At 48.4% G+C, this 14769-nt stretch overlaps 1 protein-coding gene across 2 annotated transcripts in view; it reads right to left on the bottom strand.

Annotated features, from left to right (window-relative positions):
* Positions 1-14769, bottom strand: part of NAT10 (N-acetyltransferase 10) — a 38977-nt gene that overhangs the window by 12595 nt on the left and 11613 nt on the right. For both annotated transcript variants that reach the window (XM_026512142.4, XM_044389028.3), the window contains exons 7-16: positions 13315-13429; positions 13112-13219; positions 9673-9806; positions 8373-8466; positions 8153-8251; positions 5215-5351; positions 2294-2418; positions 1698-1848; positions 1355-1451; positions 381-497 (exon numbers count right to left, since the gene is read on the bottom strand). In XM_026512142.4, the coding sequence (XP_026367927.3) occupies positions 381-497; positions 1355-1451; positions 1698-1848; positions 2294-2418; positions 5215-5351; positions 8153-8251; positions 8373-8466; positions 9673-9806; positions 13112-13219; positions 13315-13429 (1177 nt within the window). The remainder of the gene's footprint in view (positions 1-380; positions 498-1354; positions 1452-1697; positions 1849-2293; positions 2419-5214; positions 5352-8152; positions 8252-8372; positions 8467-9672; positions 9807-13111; positions 13220-13314; positions 13430-14769) is intronic.

The raw sequence follows: 14769 nt of genomic DNA, 5'->3' as shown, positions 1-14769 counted from the left end.
AAAATCTTAAAAAAAAAAAAGAAAGAAAAAAATGCCTAAGTACATGCCAGGCATTAAAAACACTATTTTTTCCAATCTGTATCTTCTAATCTTAGAAGTACAGGTATTGCTTTTGTAATAAAGGAGGAAAAGAAACAAACAAGTTCTCTTTTAGGAGGAGCCCTAAGTCAAAATACGAGTGGCCAGTTCTGACCTCTCCTCCAACAGTGGGGCGTCGGGTTTCCGTCGGTAGTGGTTTCCTTCCACGCACCCTAATCACCTGCCTCCAATCTCCCAGCCACTTGGCTCCACACCAGGAATCAACACCTCCCCCCACGCCACAGTTACTGAGCCATTAATCCCGGATTCCTAAATGGTTCCCCAAATCCCGGCCACCATACCTGGATGACCGCAAGCACTTCGGGCAGGGCATTCTGAGTGGGGGGCACCGGGGGCAGGAGGCAGAAGAGAAGGTGAGCAGGCGCATCAGAAAGCATCTGGAGATCATTGGGAGAGTTCTGGGGAGCACAAACACAAGTCCGTGAGAACCACTCCTCTTGCCCTCTACTCGAGAGGCCGCTCCGGAGTCACCAGCTGACTGAAGGCCCGCCCTCCCCAAAGCCAAGCAGCGAGCTGAAACCCGGCTAAGCGCCTTTCTAGTTACGTCAGCCAGTCAGCCCGAGACCCTCCGAAATGGCCTAGCAGGGACTTCGCCTCAAATGTTTGCTGTCATCTCTACACAAGTGCTGGGGCTACGGAGGAGGCCCGTGCCTCATCAGCACTGTGGATTTCACGGCTGGGGCATGAACTTTTCCTGAGAAGACATTGCTATTTCAAGAAAACCTATCACCACTTCTAACACCCAACTCTTCAGCCTTCTGTTGAAGGGTGTTCATAAAAATGCTACCTAAATCCTCACGAAGTGTCCTTCCCAACATGCCCTTCAGTTCTGAAGACTTTCAAATATTCTAAACTCCCACTCGGTGCTCCTTAAAAAGAGCCCAGAGGTACAAGGCTGGCCTCGGTCAGTCGGCGCCACCACGTAACCACTGCTACGCCACCTGAGCCCGTCTGTTTAGCAGACAAGTGAGAAACACAAGAAGCCATTTTAAAATAGGCAAAGCTCTCCACCCTCCCCAGCTGCCAAGCAAGGAGCTACGTGCAGGAATTCCACACTCTGTATGCAACGCTAGGAGCCCAAGACAGGTCTAAACAATGGGAAATGCAATCTCTCCAGCAAGATCAGTGGACCATGACATCAGGACATCTAAGTCCCGGTACAATGGTCACCTGAGCCATCAGGTAATAAAAGATACGAAAAGCCAAAAAAGGGAATGTCAGAACTAAAGTTCAGCCAAGGGCTGGCTGCAGTTACCTTGTAGTGAGAAGCCACATAGAGGGCCATAAGCCTTTGCAGGAAAACTTCGGAGGCCTTGTGATAGCAAAAGAGGGTATCTCTGTTAACGCAGTAGCTGGGTCTGGAGTTAAGCAGCCAAAACGAACCAAAGAGGGCCCCAAACAGGACATATTGCTTCCAAAAGGGACTGGGCATCCTCCAGAGAAACCCCATACTGTAGGGAAGGAACAGCAAGGAAACGGAGAACATTCAACGTTCCCCCTCCCTGGAGCAGCAGCCTATGGAACAAAGGGCCGAGGCCCTCTGTTCAATGCTTTCATTGCCCCCCTCCCATCACAGGGCTCAGACGCCAGGAGGATACAGCTCGCAGGCCTCGGGGAGGGGGCAGCCGGAGACTATCCGGGTGATGTTGAGGCAATCCAGGCACAGCAGGTCGTTCAGCCACTTCTCCACCGCGTCCCCGGGGGCGTATCGGATGGACTCCTGCAGGGAGACCTCATGCAGTGTTCGCGCTGCTCCCCACAACACACACGCACATGATGAGAAACAATTATTAGATGTGTTCTGTCTAAAAGAGCAAGGCAAATGTTCTACTTTCTCTATGTCACCGGCCCATATTGATACGGCTTGAGAATTTAAACTGAGTGGTTTTGAACTGTTCTGGGGGGATGTTCAATTTGCCATGACACTCATCCCACAGGGATCCCACTAAGTCAGTGCGACCATGCCCTGAGGCAGTGACAAACAAGCGCCCAACCCAGAAGGCCTGGGTCAGCCTCCCACCCAGTCACTGGCTTGCTGTTCCCTGGGGAAAGCAACTCCACCTCCTGGGGACCCAACTTCTGTGCCTGATGGCAGGACAGTCTGGTACCGCCCATGCTGGTATGAGGAGACGATCCCACAAGAGAATCTGCAGGGACCTGCTGTGGACGGGTCCGGTCAGAGCGCTGGGGGTACCTGAGGCCAGTCTGGCTGTCGCTGTGGCCTTGTTCTCAGCGGTGGTGCTGATCTGGCTCTGGGCGCTCTGCTGACGGAGCTGCTGGATCAGCTTGAGGGACAGGGACCGGCCAGTGCCCTCGTAGCTAGGAGCAAAAGCAAAGGCCGTCGGGCATGACGTCCCAACTCCACCCTCCAGCAGAGGACGGACAAGGACCGTCCTCACCCTGCTGCCGTCTGGACTCCCAGCAGAGCGTGCACACGCGCGCAGGAGGCAAGGCAGCCCGGAGGCTCAGCTGGGGGCCGGCGGGCCCGGGCTCGAGTCCGGCGCGACTACCTCGCGCCTCTGGCCAAGGACCTCACCCTCTTTAAGCCTCACCCTCAAAAGTGGGTTATTCTACACACCTCGCAGGACAGTGCTGGGAACTAAAAAAAATAAGGACTGGAAAGATGATGCGAATAAAGCCTTCAGCATAACGAACTGGAACACCGGAAAATGGCCGGTGAGCGAGCTGCCACTGGAGTAACGCACCTGAAGGAAGGCAGAGAGTGCTTCCGGTTCGGCAAATCGAGACTGAATAAACCCACCACCTCAGTCATTCCTTTCATCCCTACTTTCACTGAGAAGGCGACACAACAATTAATAAAAATTTGGGGAAAAAAAAAGAAATCGTCTTTACTCTGGTCACCAAAACAGCTCTTCTCATTTGTATTTCCTCCTTGAGTCACGGTGTAGGTGATGCGGGGGGCAGACTGCTCAGTGGGTCGTTTATATTCAGGATTATGTCACCTCATGGTACTATGATAATGTTTAAAGACTATATAAATACTTCCTCTTACTCAAACACTATTTTTAAAGAATGATCAAAAAATTGGGATTTTGAGATATTTTATTCTCCTTCCTGGGCACACATAACAAAGCTTTCTCAAACGAATTCCATTTACTTATTCAAAAAAGAAGAAAAACAAGTAAGCACAAGCAACAAAACGATCTTTTGTGCTTCAAAGGACATTATGAAGAAAGTGGGGAACAAAACAGAAGGGAAGAAAATTTTTGTAAATCAAGTAACACATTTGTACCTTGAACCCTTACAACTCAATAATAAAGACAAATAAGCCAAACAGAAAATGAACAGAGGATGTGAACAGCTATTTCTCCAAGATCTACAAATGGCAGATAAGCACGTGAGACACCCCACCTCACCAGGCGTCAGGGAAACGCACATGAAGCCCATAACGAGACACGACTTCACACTCAGTAGGCTGGCTATAATCAAAAAGACAACACGCGTGCTGGCAAGGACACGGACAACTTGGAAATCTCATACGCTGCTGGTGGGAACTTAAAATGGTGCAGCTGCTTTAGAAAACACTCTGGCGGTTCCTCAAGCAGCTAAACGTAAAGCTACGATATGACCCAGGAATTTCACTGCTAGGTATATCCTCAAGAGAACGGAAAACATGTCCGCACAGAAAACCTACACACAAATGTCCACAGGAGCATTAGTCCTGACACCCAAAAGACAGAAGCAACCCCAATGTCCATCAACGGGTGCATGAGCAAACAAAATGTGCATAAACATACAATGCGATATCATTTGGCCACTAAAAGGAAGGAAATCCTGACACAAGATACACGGATGAACCTTGAAAACATTATGGTAAGTGAAAGGAGCCAGTCACAAAAGACCCCACATGGTTTGAGTCCATCTACATGAACGGTCTAGAACAGGCAAATCTATAGAGACAGAAAGTAGACTAGTAGTCCCCGAGGCAGGGGGCTAGGGAGGGATTAGACGGTGATAGGTAAAGGGTACGGTTTTTCTTTTGGGGGTGATGAAAATGCAAAACTGATTGTGGGGCTGGCTGCACAACGCTGTGCTGATACTAAAAATCACTGAATTACACACTCCAAGTGGGTAAACTGTTAGTATATGCATTATGTCTCAATAAAACTATTAGCAAAAAAAAGTAAAATCCATTTTATTTAATATTTTCAGTATAAGTAAAGCAAACACAATAATAAATCTGTAACACAGAATTATCTCTTCAAGATGTGATTTACACAAAGAAATCTTTCCAATATTGAAGATATATACTTACTGACCTGGAAAGAGCTCACAATACATTGTTACACAAAAAGACAAATTAAAAACAATATGTAAACTATGTTTACGCTCTTGTTCAAAATAAAAAAGTAAAATAAATGCATAGAGAATGTATAACAAAATTCTAACAGAAGCTATCTCTTAGTGGTGATACTATCAGTAACTTTTCTTTTTGCTTGCCTGTTTTTCCTAATGGTTCTACAGCAAGCATAAACTAAGTATTTCAAGTATCTAAACAAAGCCCTCGAGCCAGTATAAGACTGCTGTCTTGGGGCGCCTGGGTGGCTCCGTCGGTTAAACATCCTACTCTTGGTTTCCACCCAGGTCACGATCTCAGGGTCGTGAGATCAAGCCCTGAGTCAGGCTCCATGATCAGTTGGGAGCCTGCTTGGGATCTTCTCTCGCCCTCTACCCCTCCCCCCACCTTGCTCCCAAATAAATCTTAAAAAAAAAAAAAAAAAAAAAGACGACGACTGCTGTCTGATACTAATTTGATAGTTGCTGTAACACTGTATTTTCACACGGCTCGATCATCAGTACTGCCCTGTGCTCTCTGAAACCTAATCAGGCCTAGAGACAGAATGAGACCCTCACCGCTGGGGTTATGAAATTCTTCAGTCTTGTGCTGCCCATTCACTGTCAGGTCAGAGGTGGACACCGCTCATTAATGAGACTGACTCCAACGTGCACAAGCCCCAGGAGAGACCGAAGCAGCTCCCACAACTCTGACTTCGGGAACCGGACCGACGTGCCCCAACCCAGGCATGTTCACTCATGCAGTCTAATGGGCAAGAACCTACAGTGGGAGCAATGACTCCCACCCAAGCTGCTTACCCGTTGATGGTGGATGCCATGAACACAAGGTAGGGGCCCAGGAGGCTTTTCACCAGGGGCAGGGGGATGGCAGCGGCTTCATCAATCACAACGAGCTCGGCCTGACCCAGTTTCACAGCATCTGCAGGATGTATATACTGTGGGGAAGAAAAGTGGATGTTATTACCCAGCCACCCCAGGGCCACAGCTGTGATTCCTACAAGGCCTCATAAAGGCCACTCACTGTCCCCTCTCTCTCCCCCTTCCCAGTTCTTCTTTCTCTCACTCCTCTTCCCACATTTCCTTGGCAGGACAAAACAGAATGAGCTTGGAGACAGACACCTGGGTTCGGAAGTTCACCACCGATTATGTGCCCCTGGACGGGTCACGTAGCCTCACGGCCTCAGACTCCTCTTCTGTAAAGTGGAGGAAATACCTATCTGATGGTTGCTTGAGAGAAACTTCGGGGAAATCTAGAAAAATGCCCTGGCTGGTGCCTAGCCTCATACTGATAAGTGGGGCTCCCTCTTCCTTTCTTCTCTGTCTTCTCATGCTTCTCCCCAGCTTTGCTCTGGCCAGGGAGCCAGAGCAACAGCCTCACCCCAGCCAAGGTGGCAAATGGGACGATGCCAGGTGTCTCTAGCACCCACTACACACTAGGTCCTGTGCTCCCTGCTTGCACACTGTCATTATTAAGGCCAAGTCTCCCTGCACTGGTGAGGACACTTCTAAGACTTGATTCCTTCCTAATACACACACACTCACATATCCTTAACTATACTATTAGCTTGGCCACCTAATACCACAAACTTGCCCTAAGTTTGGCATCCTTACGCATACAAACCACCCCTTCAGTTTCTTCAGGGCTTCCTGCTATTTTTAAAGTTTGTGCAAGGCCACGAAGAGGTATTTTACAGGAGAGGAAACCTGAACTAACATAAAGACACACAACCTCAGTAATCAGTGCGATGCCATTTCACACACAGACAGGTAAAATATAAATACCCACAAAGCACCCAGTGTTAGTAAGAACTTGAGGAAAACAAAGAATTAAAAAAAATATAAATGCTGGTCGGAAGGTAAACTGGTACGCTTTTTTAAAGGAGAATTTGGCAAAATCCAAGAAAGGGAGAAATCTGTGCATACCCTAAATCGAATAGTTTCACTCCTAGAAACATAAACAAACAGTAGTATAAACATACAATGCTTGAAATCAACCAGAGCTACAAACTTCAATCTGGACAAATCTTGAAAACAAATGCTGAGGAACAAGGCAGGCCGAAAAAGGACAAGTATAGTACTTTACCATTCATGGATGCCTAATTACCTAGTAAAATACAAACACAAGATCTGAAAAGAAACACACCAACCCAGAGTAGAGTTACCTATGGGGAGTGGAAGAAGGAGGGAATGGGATGGGGAGGGGTACCACAGGCACTTCAACTGTGTCTCTGATGCTTTATATCTTTAAGACAGAAGTAAAAATGACTTTTAAAATATGAAATAAACACAGCAAACAACAAAGTGTCGACGTTTCTTAGGCTTAAGTGCTCGGATTCTGAGAGTTACCTTGACCTCCATACTTTTCTGAAGTGTTTCACTACAAATAAGATCATCTAACTGCTTTGCTGGAAGTTGAATGATGGCTCAGGTAGAGAACAACTCCACTCAACTCTAACAGCAAATACACACCCTCAGTAGGGCCCCATGTCTTGGACTCTTTAAGGGGAAAAAAAACTAAACGAGCACCTCATAAAAGCAGCAGAAAGCAGCCCCCCAGAGAGGCATAGCTGACTTTAATCTAATATTCGTCTTTTTCTCAATTTCCAGCAAGGAGGAGGAGGCCTCAAAGGGACCCAAACGGAGCCTCATAAAGTCAGGTCACTTCTGTGTTTAAACTCCAGCCTGGAGACAAAGGGACTGTGGCAATACAAGCGGGTCTCTGATTACAAATCCAAAGAGCAGCAAGGGCTGAGCCTGGGCATTTCAGGGAATGGTTTTCTTTCTCTGGTTTGTGTATTTTTCTTGAGTTTTAACAGGTCTCTGTATTCTCACTGTTGGTAGCCTGCCCTCCACCCCACCCGACCATCAGACTCCCCCCCCCCTTTCAGTGAGGCTAAGGGAATCTGGCAAAAGTGGGAAGAAATGTACAGAAGGAAGAGATTTTACAAAGAGACTTAGTAGGAAAATATTAAGATCCTTAGGTAAAAGGCATCAACAACATTATTTACAATCTGGACCTCTGATGAAAGGCATACCTCCCTGACAGGTGGATACGTATCCCTTCGAAGGCATAAAGGTCATAAACTGCCAAGTTTACCTGGCCCACTTCCCACCCCAAGTCCGACATAATCGATGAGCCTCCTCCGCTGGGAGCCCAGGGGCCTCCATCCCTTCTGGAAGCCTGTCACACTGATACTTTCCTACAACTGAACAGAACTGCAGCCTTTGGACAAGTGGAGACCATTCAGGCTTCCAGAGCACTGGAGATTTATAGAGCTTTCAGGGAAACACTGTTTAGAAAGGAAAATAGGCCACTGGCTAAACCACAAAGATTCAGAGTACATCTTGCAAAGTTCTTTTTTTCTTTTAAATGAAGAGGCTGTTGTTCTAGTTACAGATGCACCATCTCAAAACCTATGTAACTAAGCAAAATCAGAACTGATGTCAGAACAGTGACTGTAGTTCTTTTAGCTGATTCGAATACGCGCAATCCCACTTACTCCATTTTCAAGGGATAAAACAGTAACTTTCCAACCTGGCGACATACGTTTGTGAGTTTGCTTGCAAGTATTCCTCGAGAAAAGGCTGAAAACCTGGACCAGGTTTATCATAAAACAGCAACACTGTATACAAGACACCCAATTACACAGAACAGGACATGACATGACGTAAAATGACCATATTTAAATACAGCAGGACGTGGCCCCACACAGCAGGGTTTTAGAATGAGGCTCACCTGAATGGTCTGCCTGTGTTCTCGGAATACGTTCACTCTTATCACTGCTTTGTTAAATTCGGGATTGAGAGACTGAATGATCTCATAATCCAGATGCTCCTGACGGAGAGTCAAATCAATGACAAGCGTTAGAAATTAAAAGTAAGCGGGCATTTCAGAGGCCTCACCTAGATTTAAACCCAGCACTGGATCAAAGGAAGTTCTTATCCTAACTTCCTACCTGGTATTGCAGAGCGTCAAATCCTTTAAAGACAAATTCAAACAGAGTGTGGAGGTTATCAGGGCTTGGGGAGGTAACAAAGATATTGGAGTACCTGTTAAACAAAAGAAAAAGGTGATTTTTTTTAAGTAATTAGGAAATCCAAAAGGGACATTTAGGGAACATAAGGGGAAACAAGAGATTTTTGTTTGCCTTCTCACACAGGTGATTACCAGAGATAATAGCAGAAGGAAAAGAACACTTTTTAGGGAGGAAAAGTAAAGCAACTCCCAATCTGAGCACATTTTTCCTCCCAGACTAATGAAAACACATGCACGATGTGAAGGTAGCACGTCCCGGCAATCAGCTCCTGACATCCGTGAAGGCACACGACTCCCTCCGCGTGCACAGGCAGCGTGCTACTTCCCAAGCCTGCATCCTGGGACAAGAAGGTGGCCTCACAGTCATCACTAGCTGTGCTGAAAGCGTTTCACAACGTGAAGCCCGACAGCTCAATCAGCGCTCAAGCCAAGGCCGCAGCGAACCTGCAGGGGACACTGGCTGAGCGTAAAGGGTGCTGACAGCGAAGGTGCTGACGGGCCCCGCTGGAGCAGCAGGAACAAGAGACGGCAAGTCGGGCTGACCTCAGCCCCAGCACCACCGGCAATGACTTGCTGGGGCATCTTGAGTGACTCACTGAAACTCCCTGAGCCTGGGTTTATCCCACTGTGAAATGCTTCGGAGCTATTAGGAGCACCAAGCAAGATCATGCCTATGAGGACATGGTAAATTCTAGGTCCGTTATCTCTGCCTGTGAAGCTGAAGTACACCCTCTTCTGACAACTGCATGAATCTTCTGCCCAGGGCAAAAGAACAGAAAGGAACATCACACTCAAAGGCAGCTCCTCAAAAGCAAACAAGATGTCCTACTGACCGAAATCATTAAAATGTCAAACGTGTACTTTTCGCAGTCAGCAGAGATGGTCACATATATTCCCACCTCCTAAAGAGCTTTAGGTTTCTTACTCCTGTTTCTTTGCTTTTGTACATCTGTCCCACTTTTTTTGTGTGTTTGTTCAACTTTAAATAGTGATCGCAAAGGTCCTGGCGTATGTATCCATGCGCCTGCACACATGTGTGCACCCCTGGGGGGATGGGGGGGAACCAGTGTCACTGTGTCTAGACAGGAACCCACAACGTAGAGACTCACACAGGAGCCCGCACAGACCCAGGGACGGTCTCCTGGTCCCTTGACTCCTATCCCGCACACTTATTCCTCAGAGCTCAGATTTCCCAAAGAGGGGGAATGAGACCTCCTTACCCAAAAGCCACTGCCCCAGCAATAGCCAATCCCAGAGCTGCAGACTTCCCCCTTCCTCGGGCAGCCGTGAGCGCGACAGTACTCCTCAGGGTCTTTTCCGAGATGCCCTCGATGAACTTTAAGACAGCTTTGGCCTATGAAAAGAGAACCCTATTAGGTGAGCTTTGAGAAAGACCAAGTTTCAGCCATCTACCACCACTACTGTGGAGAAGTCGAAGCAAAATCAAAGGGGGCCAGTTCTGGCGAGCCAGGAGGCAAGGCTCAGCACTTGGGCTTCTTACTGCCTGGTCATCTCCTCTCAGTCTCAGAGCTTAAAATGCCACTCAGATGCTGGGAACACCCAATTCTAGACCTCTTCCCAACCCATCAAACTCCTGTATACACACCATTGTCCCTACATGTCTCCACCTGTACGTCTGTCAGACTTCTCAGACTGACCTGAGGGGAACCCAAAGCGTCCCCCACCAACCTCCTCCATCGACAGTCTTCCCCATCTCAGTTAACTGTCCCACTATTAAGGCCAGGAGCCTCTCCATTTTCTCCCCACACCTGATTCACCAGCAAAGCCCATCAGTGCTACTTTCAAAATATATACGATCCTACCACCCCTCACCAGTGTCCTCCTCTGCCACACTGCTCCAAGCCCCCATCCTGTCTTCCCCATTATTACAAGAGACTCCCAGTTAGTCTTTCTACTTCCGTCTTTGTTCCCCTACAGTCTAGACTCAACATAGCAGTCAGAGGAAGAATTTTAAAATTCAGCCTGGGGATCCCTCCGGCAGCTATGCTGAGAGACTGGACATGTGAAACCTTCCGTGGGCGCCCACCTCTCAGAGAGTAAGTGCCAAGCCCTTCGGGGCCACGTGGCTGTGGGGCATGACCTCTGTCATCTCCTCCTACTCTCATCTGCTCACTCTGCTTCACCGCAGGCAGCCTCCTTGCTGGTCCTCGAGCACACCGGGCAGACTCCTACCTCAGGCCTCTGCACCTGTGGCAGAAGTAGTCTCCCTCCAGACGGCCCTAGGGCTCGTTGCCCCAACTCCTTCAAGGCTTTGCTCGAGGACCACCTTCTGAACCAGGCCTCCTAGAACCACAGCACTCCCGATCCCTCTTTGACACTGCTTATCCATCGTATACAGCACCTTCTATTACACGTCAGGACTGGCCTGTTTCCTTGACTCACTGTCAGACTCAACCCACCCAAATGCAAGCTCCACGAAGCAGGTGTGCCCCTCCTTTTTACCGCTGACTCCAGTGCCTAGGGTCGTGCCCGGCACCTAGGAGAGCAAGATGCCAGAGGCACAGAATGAGAGGAGGAACCACAACACTACTCGGGGGCCAAACTCTACTCCCCTACTGGGATCTGCCCTGGGAACAGGCCAAGGTTGGGAAGAAGGCCAGATGGTCCAGCCTGGCAGTTGCCTTACACTGGGCTTACAGTGAAGTTGCCTTACACACCCAGGCAGTGACACTAAAGAAGACAGTGACGAGGCACAAGCCCAGGCAGCTGGAAGGGAAGGAAGGGGACAAGCTCCAAGAAGCCAGAGTCTCTCCAGATGGAAACACTCAGAGGAGAGCCAGGTCCTATTCATCCTAACTTGGCTTTTGCTGAGCACTGTATTTTGCTCTTTTGTTGCTTACTGCTGAAAAGTTTTAAACTCTAACAAAACATAACTAGGAAAAATCTAACGTAACAGAAGGGTAAGATATCTGGACTAAAAATGCATTCTGGGGGCGCCTGGGTGACTCAGTCGGTTGAGCATCTGAATCTTGGTTTTAGCTCAGGTCATGGCCTCATGGTTCATGGGATCAAACCCCATGTCAGGCTCCCTGTTCAGCAGGGAGTCTGCTTGAAGATTCTCTCCCTCTGCCCCTCCCCTGCACAGACGCACATTCTCAAATAAATAAATCTTTTTCTAAAACAATATGCTAAAATGAAAAACCAACCGCCCCAAAATAATTTACAAAACAAAAAAACCTGGGTGACCGGTAATTATATGAAAAAAGTACCACTTTTCTCATAATTCAAGCAACACAAATCAGAACAGTGATCCTGCGTTCCCACAGCACAGGGCTCGTAGGCTTAGAAGTTTAACCATAGCCAGTGCTGGCAAAGTATAGGGAAAAAGGCGTTTTCACACTGTTGCTGGTTCCATGAACCGGCGCAACACCCATTTTAACGCACGCGCACACACACTCTAATCCAGCAGTTCTGGAAACTTATCCAAGAGATAGTGCGTATTTGTAAGAAGGTCCTAACAGCATTGTTTACAACAGGAAAAAAGCTGGAATCAACCCAAATGCCTACTAGGGGACCACTTACACTATACAGTGTAATCCCTTCGCATATTTTTTAAATCTCCGTTTGTATGCACAGAAAAAGTTCCAGAAGAACACATGATAAACTGTTAATGGCAGTTGTCTCTGAAGAGTGGGACTGCCAAGTAGAAACACCATTTCCAATTTTTAACGCACACTCTTTCATACTTTGTGATTTTTTTCTATGTATTTTCTCACATTACTGTTTTTACAGCTTTTCCCTCTTCTGCCCTTTCTCCAACCTCTTACTCATTTCCTCTCTCTGACAAAGGAGACCAGGAAGTGGCTCAAAGCAGCCTAGAGCCTGCAGCCTGGGCTGCAAAAAGAGCTATGTGGCCGATAATTCTATTTCTAGAACGAACAGGGAAATCAGCCTGCTGGGCCTCCGCCCCAAGTGGGAGGTGTCACTGCAGCTGTTTTCCATCATGAGGGCAGAGCCCAGTGCCAAGAGGCCTGGACTGATCCTCTGGCTGGACCAGAACCCTGAACACACCTGACAGCTTGAAGGCCTCTGGGCACTGCCCAGTCAGCTCCCGCTCAGCCCAGGAACCACTAGAGAAGCTGAGTCTACCAGCCCTGGTCACCTCGGCGAGCACAGAAATGCATTCTGGAAGCTCTCTCCCAGCCCACTATCTGTACCTAAAGATCAGGTCCACCCCACCACAGAGGCCCTATCAGGCCTTACTCTGCAACCAGGTAAATACAAGGGGCCTCAGCCTCTCCCCTCACTTCCACACAAAGCAGAAGCAAAAATCTTTTTGTCACTAAAACTTAACTGAAATGGAAGAATACAGATCTATTACCCTCTCTTGGAAAAAGCGCTGGGGGGTTCCTCTTTAAATTCAATCCATCTCCCCTGCACCCCACCCCCCAGACCCTCTACTCCCCGGACTAACGACCTGGGGTGGAGGAGAAGGTAATCCCTGGACTTGTTATAAACACGGATGACAGAGAGTAGCCCTGGTGTTGCTGCATGAGTTCACGCAAGAGAAAAGGTCCCTTCCCCAGGAGGATCCAAGTCCTGACTTGTCCTAACTTGGCTTCCGTTGCTTTCTGAATGTTCTATTTTCCCTCTGCACTATCTATCCTGGGGCGGGGAAGTTCGGAACGCCACACTTACCTGGTCTAGGGTCTTGCAGCAATCCACCAACACACCCACAGGCTGGGTGTCCTGCAAACTCTCCTTCAACTCCCTCAGCTCCAGGTCAGAAGGACCAAGACTCTCATCCTACCAGAGAGGAGAGGAGACAGTATGCCACTGCCACGGAAGGGTCCTCACAAAAAACGGCCTCGCCCTGATTCCTGGACTGCTGGCTGACTCACCGGGGTCTGGGGAGGTAGGGCCTCAATGCTGGCAGCATGTGAGGAGACGGGCAGGATGCTGAGCTGGTCATCGATGACGAGACACTTCTTACAAGAGGCCAGAGAGAGAATAAATCTGAGAAACAAAACGGTCATGAGATGTTGAGGGGGAAGAAGGGTAATGTCTACACAACAAAGGTGTGGCTTTTCTTCGGGAAAATCATTTGGCCCCCACATCTCTAAGAAAGCTAGAGAAAGCCAAAACCCAGTTGTAGGGCAGTGCGAGAGGATTCTGAGCCTCCCTACAAGGCACCTGAATGTGCTTTTTTTTTTTTTTAAGATTTTATTTATTCATTTGAGAGACAGTGAGTGAATGAGAGAGAGAACAAGCAGTGGGAGGGGGCAGAGGGATAGGAAGTAGTAGACTCCCCATGGAGCAGGGAGCCTGATGTGGGGCTCCATCCCAGGACCGCGGGACCATGACCTGAGCAGAAGACAGACACTTAACCGACACCTGGCGCCCCCCAAACGTGCTTTATACAGCAAAAGAGAATACCCAGAACTGTCTTGAGAGACAGGTTACAAGCACTCCTACTGTGCACAACCATCACTGTGCCCTGTGTCACACAACCTTTTCCAACCCTCTTAGCTCACCCTTTGAGGACTGAGCTGTCTCAGGCCATCCTTCAATGGGGAACTCCAAACCCACCCCACAAATGATCACCAGTCACACAGGGAAACAAACTCATACACAAATGAATTTACCTTCTGCCACAAGGAAGAAAAAATAAAGACGAGGCAGAAGAAAGAAAAGCTCCCTTAAGAAATTAACACAGATGCTCCCACGGGTAGGAAAACATGTGTTTGGCTAGAAAATTCAAACTCCTCCAACAGCGCAAGAAGAGAGCCCCAACAGCTACTATCCCAGGCTTCCTATTGTTCTATCTGGCAGCACGCGGCCACCCCCCCCCGCCCCGACCTACTCTGTCTACTGAGCGAAAGCACCAGAGACGATGAAAACTGGAAAGGCACCAAGCTTTGAGGCCAGGACCTCTAAACCTCAGCACTAGCAACGTTTCGGACCAGATGATTCTTGCTTGTGGGGCTGTTCTGTTCATTTTAGGCCGTTCAGCAGCATCCCTGGCTTCTATTCACTAGATGCCAGTAGCATCTCCCGCCCCTGCCAATGCTCTCCCCCAAGTCATTGTTTCCAGACGTTGCCAAATGGCCCCTGTGAGCAAAACTGCTCTAGATGAGGACGACCACTGATCCAGGCCATGGCTTCTCATGGAGTTTCACAGGCTGCTAACCAGCGTTCCCTACGAAAGGGCTCTGTGGTCAAATAAATCTGGGAAACGATCAGTAAAATAGGTCCCTGCTGCTGCAAGACTTTTCAGAGGCTATGACAGGCTAAAGTGAATCTTCACACAGGACAAACTGTATCAGAGCTTCCCAGACACAACTGGCCAGAAACCC

This window comes from Ursus arctos, unplaced genomic scaffold, assembly GCF_023065955.2.
Source record: "Ursus arctos isolate Adak ecotype North America unplaced genomic scaffold, UrsArc2.0 scaffold_23, whole genome shotgun sequence".
Lineage (NCBI taxonomy): Eukaryota > Metazoa > Chordata > Mammalia > Carnivora > Ursidae > Ursus > Ursus arctos.
This window is presented reverse-complemented; position numbering and strand designations above follow the sequence as displayed.